At 30.4% G+C, this 16097-nt stretch overlaps 9 protein-coding genes across 9 annotated transcripts; 5 read left to right on the top strand and 4 right to left on the bottom strand.

Moving 5' to 3' along the window:
* Positions 1-395: 395 nt before the first annotated feature.
* On the bottom strand, positions 396-1298 carry BN7_1287 (aldo/keto reductase; the record flags this gene model as incomplete). Its single annotated transcript, XM_011278112.1, has 1 exon — positions 396-1298. One exon carries the CDS (start codon positions 1296-1298, stop codon positions 396-398), a length of 903 nt encoding a protein of 300 aa, XP_011276414.1.
* A 1522-nt stretch (positions 1299-2820) lies between these two features.
* Positions 2821-3042, top strand: BN7_1288 (uncharacterized protein; the record flags this gene model as incomplete). The annotated part of the gene is made up of 1 exon (XM_011278113.1): positions 2821-3042. One exon carries the CDS (start codon positions 2821-2823, stop codon positions 3040-3042), a length of 222 nt encoding a protein of 73 aa, XP_011276415.1.
* Positions 3043-3129: 87 nt separating this feature from the next.
* BN7_1289 (Histone-lysine N-methyltransferase) lies at positions 3130-4713 on the top strand (the record flags this gene model as incomplete). Its single annotated transcript, XM_011278114.1, has 2 exons — positions 3130-4294; positions 4388-4713. The coding sequence occupies 2 exons, from the start codon at positions 3130-3132 to the stop codon at positions 4711-4713; spliced, it is 1491 nt and encodes a 496-aa protein (XP_011276416.1).
* A 1046-nt stretch (positions 4714-5759) lies between these two features.
* Positions 5760-6623, bottom strand: BN7_1290 (aldo/keto reductase family protein; the record flags this gene model as incomplete). Its single annotated transcript, XM_011278115.1, has 1 exon — positions 5760-6623. One exon carries the CDS (start codon positions 6621-6623, stop codon positions 5760-5762), a length of 864 nt encoding a protein of 287 aa, XP_011276417.1.
* A 1255-nt stretch (positions 6624-7878) lies between these two features.
* BN7_1291 (putative transcriptional regulatory protein) lies at positions 7879-10677 on the top strand (the record flags this gene model as incomplete). The annotated part of the gene is made up of 1 exon (XM_011278116.1): positions 7879-10677. The coding sequence occupies one exon, from the start codon at positions 7879-7881 to the stop codon at positions 10675-10677; it is 2799 nt and encodes a 932-aa protein (XP_011276418.1).
* A 264-nt stretch (positions 10678-10941) lies between these two features.
* PUT7 (Put7p) lies at positions 10942-11898 on the top strand (the record flags this gene model as incomplete). Its single annotated transcript, XM_011278117.1, has 1 exon — positions 10942-11898. One exon carries the CDS (start codon positions 10942-10944, stop codon positions 11896-11898), a length of 957 nt encoding a protein of 318 aa, XP_011276419.1.
* A 109-nt stretch (positions 11899-12007) lies between these two features.
* ECI1 (dodecenoyl-CoA isomerase) lies at positions 12008-12829 on the bottom strand (the record flags this gene model as incomplete). The annotated part of the gene is made up of 1 exon (XM_011278118.1): positions 12008-12829. The coding sequence occupies one exon, from the start codon at positions 12827-12829 to the stop codon at positions 12008-12010; it is 822 nt and encodes a 273-aa protein (XP_011276420.1).
* A 498-nt stretch (positions 12830-13327) lies between these two features.
* On the bottom strand, positions 13328-14380 carry BN7_1294 (uncharacterized protein; the record flags this gene model as incomplete). Its single annotated transcript, XM_011278119.1, has 1 exon — positions 13328-14380. One exon carries the CDS (start codon positions 14378-14380, stop codon positions 13328-13330), a length of 1053 nt encoding a protein of 350 aa, XP_011276421.1.
* Positions 14381-14574: 194 nt separating this feature from the next.
* BN7_1295 (Serine/threonine-protein kinase) lies at positions 14575-15689 on the top strand (the record flags this gene model as incomplete). Its single annotated transcript, XM_011278120.1, has 2 exons — positions 14575-14581; positions 14917-15689. The coding sequence occupies 2 exons, from the start codon at positions 14575-14577 to the stop codon at positions 15687-15689; spliced, it is 780 nt and encodes a 259-aa protein (XP_011276422.1).
* Positions 15690-16097: the final 408 nt, after the last annotated feature.

The raw sequence follows: 16097 nt of genomic DNA on the forward strand, positions 1-16097 counted from the left end.
GAAGGTGTTTTTATTTCGTTTATGATTACGAATTATTCTAAAGTTGAGATACTGATTTCGGTTTCTTGAAAATGATTTACTCCATTCCCAAAAGAGTTTGATACTCATAATACTGTTTTACTATTTCCAATTCAGTCTTAATATAATTAATACAAGTTTTTAGTATTATTGAAAAATCATTGTAGCTATTCAAAGTTTGTGCCAACTTTCTGATGGGAATCTTGTTAAAGGCATCACTGAGCAAATTTAACCTCACTAGAGCTTGTGTAATTTCTACCATTCAATGGTTTAATAGTAAGCGCATATATAACATGTATTGAATAGTAATAGTTAGTTATATTAATTTCATAAACGTTTATATAATTAACCCCAGTAGGATATAAATTTAAGCCAGCTCAAATTTTCCATTTTGATTCATTTATTTCATCATCCTTGTAAAGGGTTGGATCCCAATAAGTCAATGATTCATAACTTTCAGGTTTATCTAATTTTTTCAAATCCTCATCGTCTAATTTGACTCTATCCAAAGTGGTATAATTGCCTTCAATTCTCCCGACAGTTGCAGTTTTGGCGATTGGAATAAACCCTTGATAATATGACCAAGCCAATAAGACTTCTGGTGCAGTATAACCATGTTTTTCTGCAATAGCAACAACATCTGGATCCTTAAACTTTTGACCTTGAGTTAATGGAGCATAAGCTTGAAGGTAAAAACCATGTTTCTTACCATATTCTTGCAAATCCTTTCTTGGTAGCCATGGATGTAACTCTAATTGATTGATAGAAGGTTTGATTTTCAAACCATCCCAATTGTATAGTTCATCAAGATGTTGTGTACCATAATTTGAAACACCAATAGATTTGACTTTTCCAGATTCTACAGCTTCTTGCAAGGCTTTCCAAGCACCCAATCTTTTCTCTTTATTTGATATAGGAGTATGAATCAACAACAAGTCAATATAATCAATATATGGAGCAACCCTTCCTAAAGATTCTTGAATACCTTTCTTTCCTTCTTCGTAACCATGAGCGTCATTGAAGATTTTTGTGGTGTAAAAAATTTCGGATCTCTTCACATTTGGGAAGTCTTTTAAAAACTTTGCAATACCTTCAGCAGATTCTTTTTCATTATCATAAAGCTTTGCACTATCAATTTGTCTATACCCTGCTTTTAGCGCTTCATAAGTTAACTTGAATGTTTCGTCTGGAGGTGTCAAGTATAAGCCAAACCCAGAAACTGGGATTTTGTTGCCATCATTGAGTGTAACTAAGGAGTCTTTTTGAACGTTTAATACCATTTTTTTCAATTTAAAAATTGGATAGTTATATAACTGAGGTGTACAAGATTATAGGGGATGAGAATATCCCTTTATATAATTTTGAAATCTCCACAATATTGTTTATTGTCAAGACACTATAATAGTTTAGACATGACGAATCACAATACCTAGAGCCATAACTCGGGAAGATCACAGCGCAAACTTAACACTGAGGAAATCTTTTGATAACTGGACCAAGCTTTAAGTATTTTGCTATCATTACTTCGATTTACAACTAAAACAGATACCTGGTAAATTATCAACTTTGATCAGTTCAATTCAATTTCCCTACATTATATAATGGATTACATAACACGTTTTTATATTAATAAAAATAAAAGTTTCAAACACCGGTATCAAGTTACCAGTAAGCAAAAAACATAAACAATTTTAAGCTTGGTCCTTTCTCAATTGAGATTTAAGGCACAATAAACATCAACCAGCTACAATAATATTTACAAAACTCCTTAAATAGAAATTTGAAGGAGCTATTTTTGTGGATTATGTTTGCTTTTAGAATTCCCAGACATATTTGTTTGAATGGTATGTTTTAGACGCGAAAAATCAGAAATCAGTTACTCGCTTAAGGAAATATTACGAGAAATGATCAATTTCTTTCAAAATGCAAGGGAAAAAATCCATTTCGTTGGTAAGCTCGCTTAAGTTTTGTGTCTATGCATAATTATTAATGGAGGGTATAGATCATCATTTTTGAATCTTGGCTGATCTTTGAAAGCGATGATGAGCTGTCACAAACAAAACTTTCTTATAATTGATAAACCTGTTGCTCAATGTTTCAAGGTGACCATTCCAACGACTATTTTAGACCAGATCCAAAGCTTCGAAATCTTATATCTAGATTCAAACTTTAAAAGACGAAACAAATTTAAAAATCTTCTCAATACTGGAAGTTTTGATTCCCTATTGGGGTTTGTTTTGAGACATACCCATCATTTTGGTTACTTTTTTTTTACGGTGTCATGGTGTTCCAACGTTGCCATGTCCGCGCATGTGCATTAGCAACGGCTGGTTTGGTTTATTGTCTTCACTTTTTTTTTTGGTTATTGTCTTAAATAATACGGAATAAATCTCTAAAATGGCTTACTCCTAACAAATTGTGACTTGTTATTGTTTGTGTTTATCAATTATCGGATGATTTTGAATATTTTATTACGTTTAAGGTGAAATATATTGACAAAACTTTTGATCTTTTGATTCAATTTCTAGTACTACACGATCATTTCAATCCAAAAATAAAAACTCTATTCACTTTGAACCTTTAATATGGGAGCTGGAAGCTAATTGAAACCTGATTTTTGAGTCAAATGTCATCAACTATCAATTGACTACCCAAAGTATATAAAAGGTACATCAATTCCGTCTTTATGATATGATGAATTGTTGACTTTCTTCATAATTCGTTCTTCAACTGGTCAAATAACTTATTGCTAATTCATTCGCTTTAATTTATTTTAATCAGCATTAGATAATATTTGCCAAAATGAAGCTTTCACAATTATTAACTTCCACTGCTTTATTTGCTTCCGCTGCATTTGCAGCTTCAAACTCCACCAATGCTGTCAATGAAGATGCTGCTGGACCAATTTCCACTGTTACCACTGCTGTTCCAACTATTAATCCAGGTGACAATGATGTTGCTCATTCATCTCATGCTGGTAAAGCTGGTGATTTATTCTGGGATGCTTCATACGTCATCAAATGATTGGTCGGTTCAAACAATGTTTATGCTGTTCAATGGAACTTCAAGTTCTCTGATGCTATTGATGCCACTGCCTTTGAATTTGAAAACATGGCTCAAGATAACCAAAATGTTGAAGGTCAAGTCAACTTAGAAGATGGTTCATTATACGTTGCTTACACCGTTCAAGCTAACTGTGAAGAATTTGCTTACTGTAACTCACCACAATTTGACTTCACTTTCACCACCTCAGAAGATAGTTATGAATTCGCTGTTGCTCCAGAATCAAACAAATTAAGAGCCGATGTTGCTGAAATTATCTCATGGGATTGTGCTTCATTCGCTCAAGCTGTCTGTCCATCATCATCATCATCTTCTTCTTCTTCATCTTCTTCTACTCAAGCTTCCTCATCAACTGCTGGTCCAATCACCACTGTCACTACTGCTGTTCAATCTGTTGAACCAAATTTCAACGATGTTGCTCACTCATCTCACGATGGTAGAGCTGGTGATTTATACTGGGATGCTTCATATGTCATCAAATCATTCAACCATGGTACATCAGATAACATTTACACTGTTGAATGGACTTTCAAATTCTCTGAAGATATCAACGCTGCTGATTTTGAATTCGAAAACATGAACAAAGATAACATGAACGTTGCTGGTCAAGTTAACTTACAAGAAGGTTCCTTATATGTTTCTTACACTGTTCAAGTTGATTGTGAAGAGTTTGATTACTGTAATGCTCCACAATTTGAGTTCACCTTCACCACCTCAGAAAATAGTTATGAATTTGTTGTTGCTCCAGAATCAAACAAATTGAGAGCTGAAGTTTCTGAAATTATTTCATGGAATTGTGATTCATTCCAACAAGCTGTTTGTCCAGCTTCATCATCAAGCTCTTCTGCTTTCCCATCATCATCAGATGCTTCATCATCAATGAGTTCTTCATCTGATTTCTCATCATCATCATCCGATATGTCATCAATGAGCTCTTCATCTGCTTTCTCATCATCATCTGATGCTTCATCATCCATGAGTTCTTCATCAGCTTTCCCATCATCATCAGATGCTTCATCATCTTCATCCGATGCTAACTCATCAATTACTTCAGCTTCAACCTTAACTACAACTGAACACAATGATTCAACCACTGTAATTACTGTTACTTCATGTGATGGTGAAAACCACTGTACCGGTGTTCCAATTACTACAGGTGTTACTGTTGTCACTCAAACCAGCAATAGTGTTGTTACTGAATACACTACTTACTGTCCATTATCAACTTAAACTCAAGCTCATGATTCAACAACTGTTATCACTATTACTTCATGTGATGGTAACAACGAATGTGTTCCAGTCCCAGTTACCACCGGTGTTACTGTTATTCCACAAACCAACAACGGTGTTGTTACTGAAGTTACTACATACTGTCCATTATCCGCTCAAACTGCTGCCCCATCAGCTTCAGGTTCAGCTCCAGCTCAACCAACCAATGCTACAATTGGCCCAGCTACAAAAGATGGATCAGAAACCGATGCTTCTAAACCAACTAATGGTCCAAATAGCTCAAGTTCAGCTGCCGCACCATCATCAACTGTTGATATTGCTACCTATGAAGGTGCTGGTTCAGCTCTTGTCAACAATTGCTTCATTGCAGCTTTAGCTTCTGCTTTAGTTTTCTTATTCTAATTGGTGAAGATGAGTTTGTTTCAATCTTGTTTTAATTTATGTTTTCTTGGTGTTGATAGTTGGATGTGTTTCTTATAAAAGATGTTGTTATAATTATGGTTTTTACACATGATAACTTAAGATCATTTTCGTTCTTTTTTTTCATTCTATTGTTTATAATTTGAATTTGTTTGAAGGCTAATATGGAACCGTTTTATTTGATCTTTCATTAATGATTGATATTTTTGATCTTCTTGATGATGCTTCATGATTTCGTGGTGCCTATCATCACTTATATATAATTATGATTCGAAATATATAAGTATTACGTTTAACAAAATTATACAATTTGAAGGTCGCAATGATATAATATAAACTACCCAGTTTCTCTCAGTCCTCAATTGATATAACGTCTTGTACAATTGTCTGACCATAAGTACTTCATGAATTATACAATACCATCTACAAATACAATAATTCAATAATAAAATGAATCAATCAAAAGACAACACATCCCACAATTTCAAAACTTTATCTTCAATTGATTAGAATGAAAGCCTTTCAATTAAGAATGTATATTAAAGAAATCATCACTAGTTCCAAAACCATATTAATTCCAGCTGGTATTCATGAACCTATCAACTGATATATAATACTTGAGATATCTAAATGTGATTCTAAACCATAAAATTGGATTAAACTGTACAAAAACATATGAGTTGAATTAAAAAAATATCATGATGAGTTTATCTTAAATCAATTATGACCCACAAGGGAGTTCAACAATGAACACATAATCAAGCGGTGAATGCTTAAACCACCCACATCAAGTCATTGCAGCTATAAACCAATATAGAAATCGACAGCTAGTTATGAAAGCTGGATCAAAGCTCATTAAGGTTCCTCTTTCTTTATATAATATTATGGGTTTTGTGGTTGGCGGTTAATTTTTATTAATTTTTGGGTAAACATAAAGCCATCGGCTATTTAAACTACGGATAAATGAAATATAAGTGAACTATATTAGTTCAAACATATACAAAAATCATTAAAGAAAGTCCAGTTTCTTATTCAGTATCTTCAAAAGTAGCAGGATCCCAAGCGAAAACTTTATAAGAATCAGGGAATTCTAATTTTGATAAATCTTCTTTTGATATTTCAACATCTTTTAAAACATTATAATTTGGTTTTAATCTATCAGGATTAGCAGTTTTAGCTAAAACAATAAAACCTTGTTCAAAAGACCATTTTAAAAGAATTTGAGCAGGAGAAAACCCAGTTTTTTTGGAAATTTCAACCACTTCAGGTGCATCAAGATATTTACCTTGGGTTAATGGTGAATAAGCTTCTAATGCAATACCATTCTTTTGAGTAAATTCTTGAATATCTTTACGAGGTAACCAAGGATGTAATTCAACTTGATTAACAACAGGTTTATATTTCAATTCATTCCATGATAATAATTCTTCAAGATGTTTAATACCATAATTTGAAACCCCAATTGATTTAACAATACCTTGATCAACAGCTTCTTGTAACGCCTTGTATTGACCTAATCTTTTGGTCTTATTTGTGATAGGAGCATGAATTAAAAATAAATCAATATAACCTAAACCTTTAACTCTTTCAAAAGATTCTTTAATAGCAGCTTTAGCATCATCATAATTTAAATTAAATAATTTTGTTGTATACCAAATATCTGATCTTTTAACTTGAGGGTTTGTTTCCAAGAATTTTAAAATTGCATCACCAGATTCTTGTTCATTTTCATAATATCTTGCAGAATCAATATGTCTATAACCAGATTCTAAAGCTTTAAGAACAATATTATAAGTTTCACCTGGTGGGGTTAAATAAACACCAAATCCAGTGATTGGGATTTTGGATCCATTTGATAAAGTTTTAAATGAAGTTGGAGTTAGTTTAGACATTGTTGTTGATTGTGCTTATTGATTGATTGCTGTTCAATTGAATTGATAATACTAATGATTGATATGAATAAAGATGATATTAACAAGTCTTTATATACTTTTCATTAAATCCCCTAATTCCATAAACCTTTACGGGTATTTAGTAATCAATCTTTTTGAACTTGTTTTGAACTGTAAGTACAGAGTGTTAAGAAATCCTAGAGTAATAATAATGATCCTCTACGGTAAATAAACGGTGAAGTTTATTGATTGTTACAGTGCTTAACTATTTAGTTGTACAGTAACCTTTGGAACTTTATCAATTGTTTTTGTCAGCCATAGCGGGTTGCCTAGGAATCGATTGCTTGTAACTGTAGAATTAAGAATTGGGAATTGTGATGCCCTAAACTTCACAAAGTCATGTGATGTCAGGTGATATTGAGAAAAATGAACATGACATAAGCAATGACATAAGCAATGTTTGACTCGCGCTACGCGCCTACGTAGTAAATTTGTTTTACACATCTATACAATTACCATTTGAGTATTAAGGCTGTATAAAAGATAAGAATGATTGATTTTAGTGTATATAAGATATACCTATACGTACGATAAACGATGTAGAACTTGGTCAATTAGACACTATTGTATTGATTGAAAGTGATACTGATGATTCAAATGTATTTGATTACCCCAAAGCACAAGGACACAATTGAGTGACTAGTGACTAAAGCCATTGAAGACTGGAGTTAAGTGCACGGAGTTGGAACATGGATTGTTGAGTAAAGTAGTTATAGTGTTATAGTAGGTGGTCATTGATCACAGAGACTGGAGTATAACATATATATTATAGTTGACTATATATTGTACAGTCTGGTGACCACTCGTATAGAACTCAGATCCAACTAATCTCGTGATGTTCATTTCTAGATGGTTTAAACTATAATGGTATACAATTATACTCATCAGCCGTACAAGATAAACACAACGTAAAAAAGAACTATACCATGATATAATACCAGTGTTATTAATATATTATCTATTCAGATCAGATTTCCCAGTAATACGGTCTCCTATTCCATCGCCTTCCGTTAAACCTGTTGAGCCTCTCTGATTCTAACTCCGATGTTTTCTATTCCACTTTGTTCCACTACTCCAGAATTCTACATATGAAAATTGAAGGAAAGTTATGAAAATATTTAATTTAGACTTGATCTTTTTCAAGTTATCATTTTATAGAAGCTATAGAACAAAGGATAAAACAAAGGGTTACACCATGTCTAGTCCCAATCAAATAAACCAAATAAATCAAGTCAACCAAGTAAACTCAACTTCAAAATCTTTCAAAAACCCTCATGATAAAAAAGGTCGTTCAACTTCTTGTTTATTATGTCAAAAAAGAAAACAAAAATGTGATCATAGATTACCAAGTTGTACAACTTGTATTAAAGCTGGTGTGAAATGTATTCAACCTGCTAAATATAATGTTCAATCACCTCAAAAGGATGAATATACAATAATGCTTGAAAAAAAAATCAAATTCTTAGAGAAAGTACTTGATTCAAATCAAATTAAAATTGATGATGATAAGAATAAAAAAAATTTTAAATATAAAAAATTATCACCATTCTTAAGTAATGATAATGAAACATCTACAAATACAAGTTCAAACACAAATACAAATACAAATACAACAGCCGCCTCAACAATTCAATCCATAATTTGCCTTACACCTGAACCAACTTCAATACCTCATGATAGAAAATTACCAATTCCAACAAGTGTATCATCAAATGATCCAATATCAATAAACTTAATCAAGAATAAGAAATCTTATGTATCAATAGATTCAATAGATTATTCAAATTCATTATTTGCTAAATATAATCTCAAGGAATTCTTAAATTTTGATCCAGTTTTTGAATTTGATGAAAATTTAAGTCGTGCATTTTTAGATATACATTTTTCAAGATTACAATTTAAATACCCCCTTTTAGATGAAGATGAAATTTATGAATTTCATAATTGTTATGTATCAAATCAATTACAAGGTTATATGAATAATAATGATCAATTTCATTATTGTTGTTGTCGAATGTGGATGATTTTCGCTATAAGTTCTTGTTTACATATGACAACTGGGAAATATCAAGGTCCTCCACCGGCAAGATATTTTAGTACTGCAATTAGACATATTACAAAAGTTAAAAATATTGGTATTTTAGAAAAAATTGAAATTTTAACATTGGCTGTTTTGTATTTGATTAGAACTGATAGAGATTCTGTTTGTCTTTATGAAATTATAAAAGATTCTTTAAAACTTTGTATTGATTTAAAACTTCATAAATTTGAATCATATCAAAATATAACTCCACAAGAAAAATTCAAAAAATTAAGATTATGGTGGTGTGTTTATCTATTGGAAAGAATGATTTCAATCGCAGTGGGTAAAAATTATAATTTAAAAGAAGATGAAGTTGATTTAAACATCCCCCTTTTTGAAAACATGAGCGGTTCAATGAATCAATCAAAACATCAGCAAAATTCAAACTTTATAAATCAATCAATTAAATTAAGAAGAATAGAATCAAGATTTGTGGAATTTTTCCAAATTACAAGTACAGGTTCAATAAATGTTTCATCAAATCAATTACCTTTAGTTGAAAAATATTTCCAAGAATTAGAAATATGGAGATCAAATTGTCAAGGTTTTAGTAATGGAATTGAAAATGAAACCTTAAGATTATATTATTATAGATCTGTTAGATTATTAATACAACCATTCTTAGAATTAATGAATCCAATGGATAAATTATTTAGAGAATGTCAAGCTGCAGCGGGTCAAATATGTCAATTATTTAAAGTATTCCATGAAAAAACAGTGTTTGGTCATTCCACCACTGCAATTCATACTGTTTTCGTTGCAGGTGTTACTTTAGTGTATTGTCTTTGGTTAGCAAGAAATAAAGATGATCAAAAAAGAAAAGCACTTGGTGATGTTTCTAAACATACAAGACCAACAGTTAGTGAATCACTTTTCAATGGATTAAATGATTTAAGAGCTTGTTCTATTTGTCTTTATGTTATGACTGAACGTTCAAAATTTGCATTAATTTTTAGAGATACTTTTGATCAATTAATGACTGCTACTATAACTAATTTGATTGAAAGATGTGGTCCTGATTCAAGTGAATTGATTTATGACCCATTAAGACCTGGTATGCCACCTGCAGTGGTTCGTCGTGATTTTAATCAAGATTTAAATTTTGGTACAAAGAGATCATCAGGGAATGGAATGGAAAGATCACAATTCTTAGGGAAATCAAGTCCAACTGAAGAAGAAAAATTTGAACAAGAAGAAAGAAAAAGAAAACAAGGTCAATTACAAAAAAATGTTGTTCCAAAATCCCTAAGTCATTTATTAATTAATTCTAATCAAGATGATCAACAATCAACTCAAGGTTCAAATGTTACAATAAGTGCAAGTCCTGTACCTAATGTTCCAAGTTTAATTACATCATCATCACCAAGATCTGATATTTCATCATCTTTAGTTTTCAATCACAAAAGACCAAAATTAGATCATAACAATAGTACAAATCCATTAGAATCTGTTAATTTTTCAAATTTATCATATTCTTATAAAGATGATTATCAAGAATCACCATCCAATTTATCCACAACTTCATCAACACATCCTTCAATGACAAGTAGTGCATCAAGTACAACAACATCAGCTACATCAAATTATAATTATCCACCAGAATTATCCCTTTTCAATAATCGTACAAATACAATGATTAATAACATTTCAGTATGGACAGGAGAATCTGGAGGACCACCAATTAATACAGCTTCATTATTTGATTTTAATAATAATAAGAATTCAAGATCTTTATTAACAAAGAATTCTCAATCAAATCAAAATAATAATTCAAATGGGAATAATGGTATTAATGTTAATGGACAAGTTGTTAATGGTCTTAATAATAAGAATTTAGGTGAAACTTATCTTTGGAATGTCCCAGTTGAAGAGTTTTGGACGAATAATGATGATTATGGGTTTTTAGCATGATATTTAATGATATAAAAAGTGTTTAATGTATTACAATTTCAAATTCATATTCAAAATATTAGAATTTATTAGAATTTATTAGTTTATTAGTGTAGGTTATTAACGGAATAGATAAGCGATATCATCCGGACACCATTTTTTCGACCGACCTTATATAATATTGATTTATTTTGAATTGATGGCCATTAAACTGAAAGTTAACAAATCATCAAAAAATTAATTGGAAAGAGAGAAATAGTATTGAATTACAAAAGAATACTGAATATGCTCAATAGAATAATAACACATGGTTCACAGGGGATAATAAGGCATGGTATACGGACTTGTTTATGTGGTAGTTCGATTCGTATAAGGCAATTTCATCATACTCACACGATATTAGAACCAATAAATGGTGAAGTAAAGAAAAAACCTAAAATTACTATAGAAAGAAATCAAAATGATAAAACTCAAGCTTCTGAAGATAATAGTGATAATAAAAAAGATTCAAATAAAGATGATAAGAGTGGAGATGATGGTTCTGTATTAGATTTACCAATTCATGATGAATTGAAAAGAAAAATTGATGATTCTTTAATTAAGAATTATGTTGATACAATGAAAGTTTTCAATCAACTAAATTCATTGGGATTCAATTCAAAACAAAGTGATATTATATTACAATTATTGAATGAAAATTTAACATATCAATTAGATAAGATGAATGGGAAATTTACTTCATCAATGGAAATGGAAAATGAATTATATCTTTTCGAAGCTGCACAATCTGAATTAAGAATTGAAATTAATACATCAAGAGAATTAGATCTACATAATTTGGATAGAATGAAGAATTCTTTAGATGATTTAGTTCGTGAAGAAGGTGAAGATTTAAATAAATTTATGATTGTAAGTCAAAATGATACAGAAGTTTCGGTTCATCAACAAAGAAATGAAAATACTCTATTACAAAAAGGTATCAAGATGAAAATTAAAGATTTAGATAATAAAATTAGTACAAATATTAATAGTGATATTAAATCTGATATTGAAAATTTAAGATGGCAAACTACAAGATCTGGATTAGCTGCAATTTTAGTACTTGTTTTTTCTATAATTGGTGGGGTTTCAATAAGTAAAAAAATTAATAGAGATGAACAACCAACTGAAGTTATTTTACATACTATAAAACCTGAAGAAAGAATTGATGATGAAGAAGAGGATGAACAAGTATTGAAATAGATCATATATGTATTTACAAGCACTTATTATATATTCGTAATAAAAAGTTATTTATATATTCAAATATTGTTAAGCCATATACGTCATACGTGTAACTATAAGAACCTGCTTATAATTTATGTTTAATCTTCTTTTGTGAAACTTGTTTAAATCTATTTTGTGGAATATTTTGAACCCATTTTTGCATACCATAGATAACTTCTTTAGAATTTGTACTTTGTAAATCTTGTAAATAATTATCTTTAATCAATTGTTTAATTTCCAAAATACTTTGAAATTCTAATCCTTTGGCACTTGACCAAAATTCTTCCAAAACTAAATCATTAAATTTTTCAGTATCTTTTAAATTATAAATCTTATTAATTAATCCACGTTCATATAACCTCTTTGCAGGGATAGGTCTTGATAATAATAAAGCTTCATTTGCAGTACTTAATCCAACTCTTTGTAATAATGTAGCAGCTGCTGCACCTTCGCTAACTAACCCCAAGTTAGCAAATGGTGTTAAGAGGAAAACATCATCATTAATAGCATAGATGAAATCAGACAACAAGACGAGAGCACTTGATAATCCAACAACAGGTCCATTTAAAGCACTTATAATAACTTTAGTATGATCATGGAAAATTGTAGTTAAATAAGCATTTCTTGCAGTAAAATTTGATAACCAATAATTCTTCTTGGAAATTTCATCACCATCTAAACCACCTGCAAATGTTGCACTCTTGACATTTGCACCTGAACTGAAATATCTTCCTGTTGATCTTATAAATGTGAAAATTGTATTTGGTTCACTATTTGCTCTTTCCATTAAAACACCTAATAATAAATACTGATCACTTGTTAAGGAGTTTAGACCTTTTGGGTTGTTTAAAGTGATGATGGCGAATTTGTCTTTAACTTCGTATAAAATGTCTTTTCCTTCAGTCATGATGCAATGGAATTGAATTGAATTGAATTGAATTGAATTGAATTGAATTGAATTGAATTGATCTCTTTGATTTTGTTAAGAAGCTGAAAATTCAGGGATCAAATTTGGTTTTTATATACAAGGATTTTTTTTAAACTTTCATTGTTTCTCCACGTTGAAATGTTTAACCGAATCGGTAAATTACCGAGGTTTTTAAACAAAATTGGTGTTTGGAATATTGTTTATTGGACTGATTTAACCAGTGATTAAAGCTAATGGTGTATCATGATGTTATTGGACTTGAAATTATACACCTTCTCCATGTTTTCCGGTTAAATTTGGTGAAGTTTCGAAATTGGGATGATTATTATATACTGGATATGTCGCGCTATGATTTCCTCTTTGGGAAGTCTAGGATTGATAAGTAATAAGCAATATAAGTCCCACCTTGGGGGTTCGAATGGAGGTTATAATCAATTAATATATTACCATATAAAATTATCTATTATGATATACAAATTATTTTTGATACGATGGTGGTGGAGGATCAACTAACTCATAAGTTGATATACCTGGAATAAAGCAGATTGGAGTATTTGAAGATGGATAATCATTTGATCTATTTAATGACGAATTCGTAGTTGATCTATATAAAAATCTGTTCATCAAATTAGAAAGTTGAGTCATGTCATTCTCATCGTCATCATTCAAATTTCGACCATGTATAACAAAAGCTTCATGTGTATCATTCTCAAAGGAATAAGCAAACGCATCGATTTCTTTGAATTCACCCCCAAAAGTTAATATATTGATGAAAGTCTCTAAAGTTTGTAAAAGTGGTTCTTTATTGGGAAGGAATGCAAAGCATAGTTTCAATTTATTGAAACCTTTAATTCCATTCGATAATAGAGGCCTGGATTCATTTGGCTTAAACCTATAAGAATCATGTTCACCTGATGAATAACCCAGTGCGGAATTTAATATATCTTGACTTCTATTTGAATTTTCCAATTCATCTTTCTTAACATAATAATCAAGTATGATTCGTGTGAATGAATCAATCAAGTGTCTTCTTAGATCTGATTCTGATTTTATTGAATCGTTTGCAGCTGGTCTAAAATAAAGGAACAAATTCAAGATATGACCACCAGCGTCACTCAATAATAAAGGACTCGATCTTTCTTCGGATCTCATAAAGTAAAATGCTTTAACTGGAATGGCCTCTTTACATGTTCTTATGAATGGTGAATTTTTATAATCTGATGACTGATGACGTTTTAGATTATAGAATTTTAATGGTTTAGTTTTGGTTTCAATATATGGAATATGATCTAGACCATTTTGTATCTTTGAACGCATTTCTGGAGATGTTTTTAATGGTACATTAACAGTGTTTTGTCCTGACCCTGGTGTAAATGGTATGATTCTATAATTCATTTGTGTTTGAAATTTTTCAATTAAATTCTTCTCATTCTTTGTCCAATTATTGTGGGTATTATTGACTGATTGATTATCAATATCATGATCTGATCCACTAGCTGCTTCTTGCTCTGATTCTTGTGCTGATTGCATACTGATGGTGGTATATAGAGGTGGAGGATCGCATTCTAGCTAGTCTAAATCATAACCTAGTAGCTATTCATATATTATACATTTTGTATAAACTTCTCTTTAAAATTAATTCTTCTCAGTTATGGTGATCTGAGATCTCTGTTTCGGATATAGAGAATAGTTTGTGCTTTGATTCCCTCTTTAGGAAGTCTAGAATGGTAGGTAATAAACAAATTTTGAATATTTCAGTTCAGTTTAATAATTTAATAGCAGAAATCGATATTCACAAGTAAATAATGAACAGTAATTGACTGTTAACAGTTATATATGAAGATAGAGGTTAATTATCGTCATAAAATTGTCAATATTTTCACTGAAAAGAACCAAAATGTCAACGAGATATAATGCTAAAAAACCATCTTTAATCAATAACAAAGTCAAAAAGATTAAAAATACAAAGCCTGTTGAAAAACTACAGCCTATAAGTTCAAATGTTAAATTAGGTGAGTAAACATTATACCAGTAGGATTTTGATTCAATTACTAATACCAAATTAGACAATGACTATAATACCAAATCAATAACTGATGCTATAAATCGTATCTTTTCAATTCAATGGAATTTAATACCAACACAATTAAATTCAGATTTCAAACTTCATATTGAAAATTATAGACATTTCTTACCTAAGATAGTATCAAGATATCAAATATATTCAATAATACCTAATAATCAAACTTTTGTTGATCAAAATGTGGAATTATTAGTTGAAGATGGTGCATTGAGAAAATTTATATTACATGAACATGATGATTTGAATGATTTATTAATGAAAAAAGAAGATTATGATGAATATATACAACTATTAATGAGAATGTTTCATAATGATGACGTTTGTGTCAAGGCTTTCAAAGGTTTACAAAAATTCCAAAGTGAAAATTTAAAAGTAGTTAAGTTTTCAAAAGATCAAATATCACCATCATTCATTACCGAAGAAGGTTTACAAAGATTGATTGGGTTAGATTTATTAGAAATTCTTCCACAATCTTCATCAAACAAATCGACATTGAAATTAAGTCATCCTAAATATGGATATATAATAAACCTATATCAAAAATCTAAAAATTTTATATTGAAAACTATTTCAAGAAATAAATGGAAAGAAATTAAACATAATGAATTATATGAAAAATGGGAATCAAATAAATCAAAATTCAAAGATTTTAAAGGATTAAATCTGTATTGGATATTACATTGGTTAATTGGTGAAGGTATTTTAGAAATTTTTAAGATTTCTGATGGGACTGGTTATAAAATTATTCGTCAATAACATAACAGATCATCAAGACTTATGGACTAGAAGTTCCCAACTAAGATCAATATAGGGTTTATTTAAGAATGCTAAACGTGGTTGTCATCCCTGGTTTATATGGTAAATGTTGAAGCTTGAGACCTTATAGCGTTATAGCCTATATGATGCGCGACTTATGGTATAGGTTAGATTCGTGTGACTACTTTAAGTTTTGACTACTGAAACTAAGACGATTTCACAGGAACATTCCAGCTGAAAAGAGATTTGAATAACCAAGATCTGAGAATAAATTATAAGCATATAGTTATTTTTTTATTATACCAACTTTATATTACTCGTTTTGTAGGGATTTGTCGAGCTGTTTGATTGTTTGACTAAACTCTATATGAAATCTTGGTAATCTTGTTCTCGGAATCTCGAAGAAAG

This window comes from Wickerhamomyces ciferrii, contig 00028 (genome assembly GCF_000313485.1).
Source record: "Wickerhamomyces ciferrii WGS project CAIF00000000 data, strain NRRL Y-1031 F-60-10, contig 00028, whole genome shotgun sequence".
NCBI classification, from domain to species: Eukaryota; Fungi; Ascomycota; class Saccharomycetes; order Phaffomycetales; family Wickerhamomycetaceae; genus Hansenula; species Hansenula ciferrii.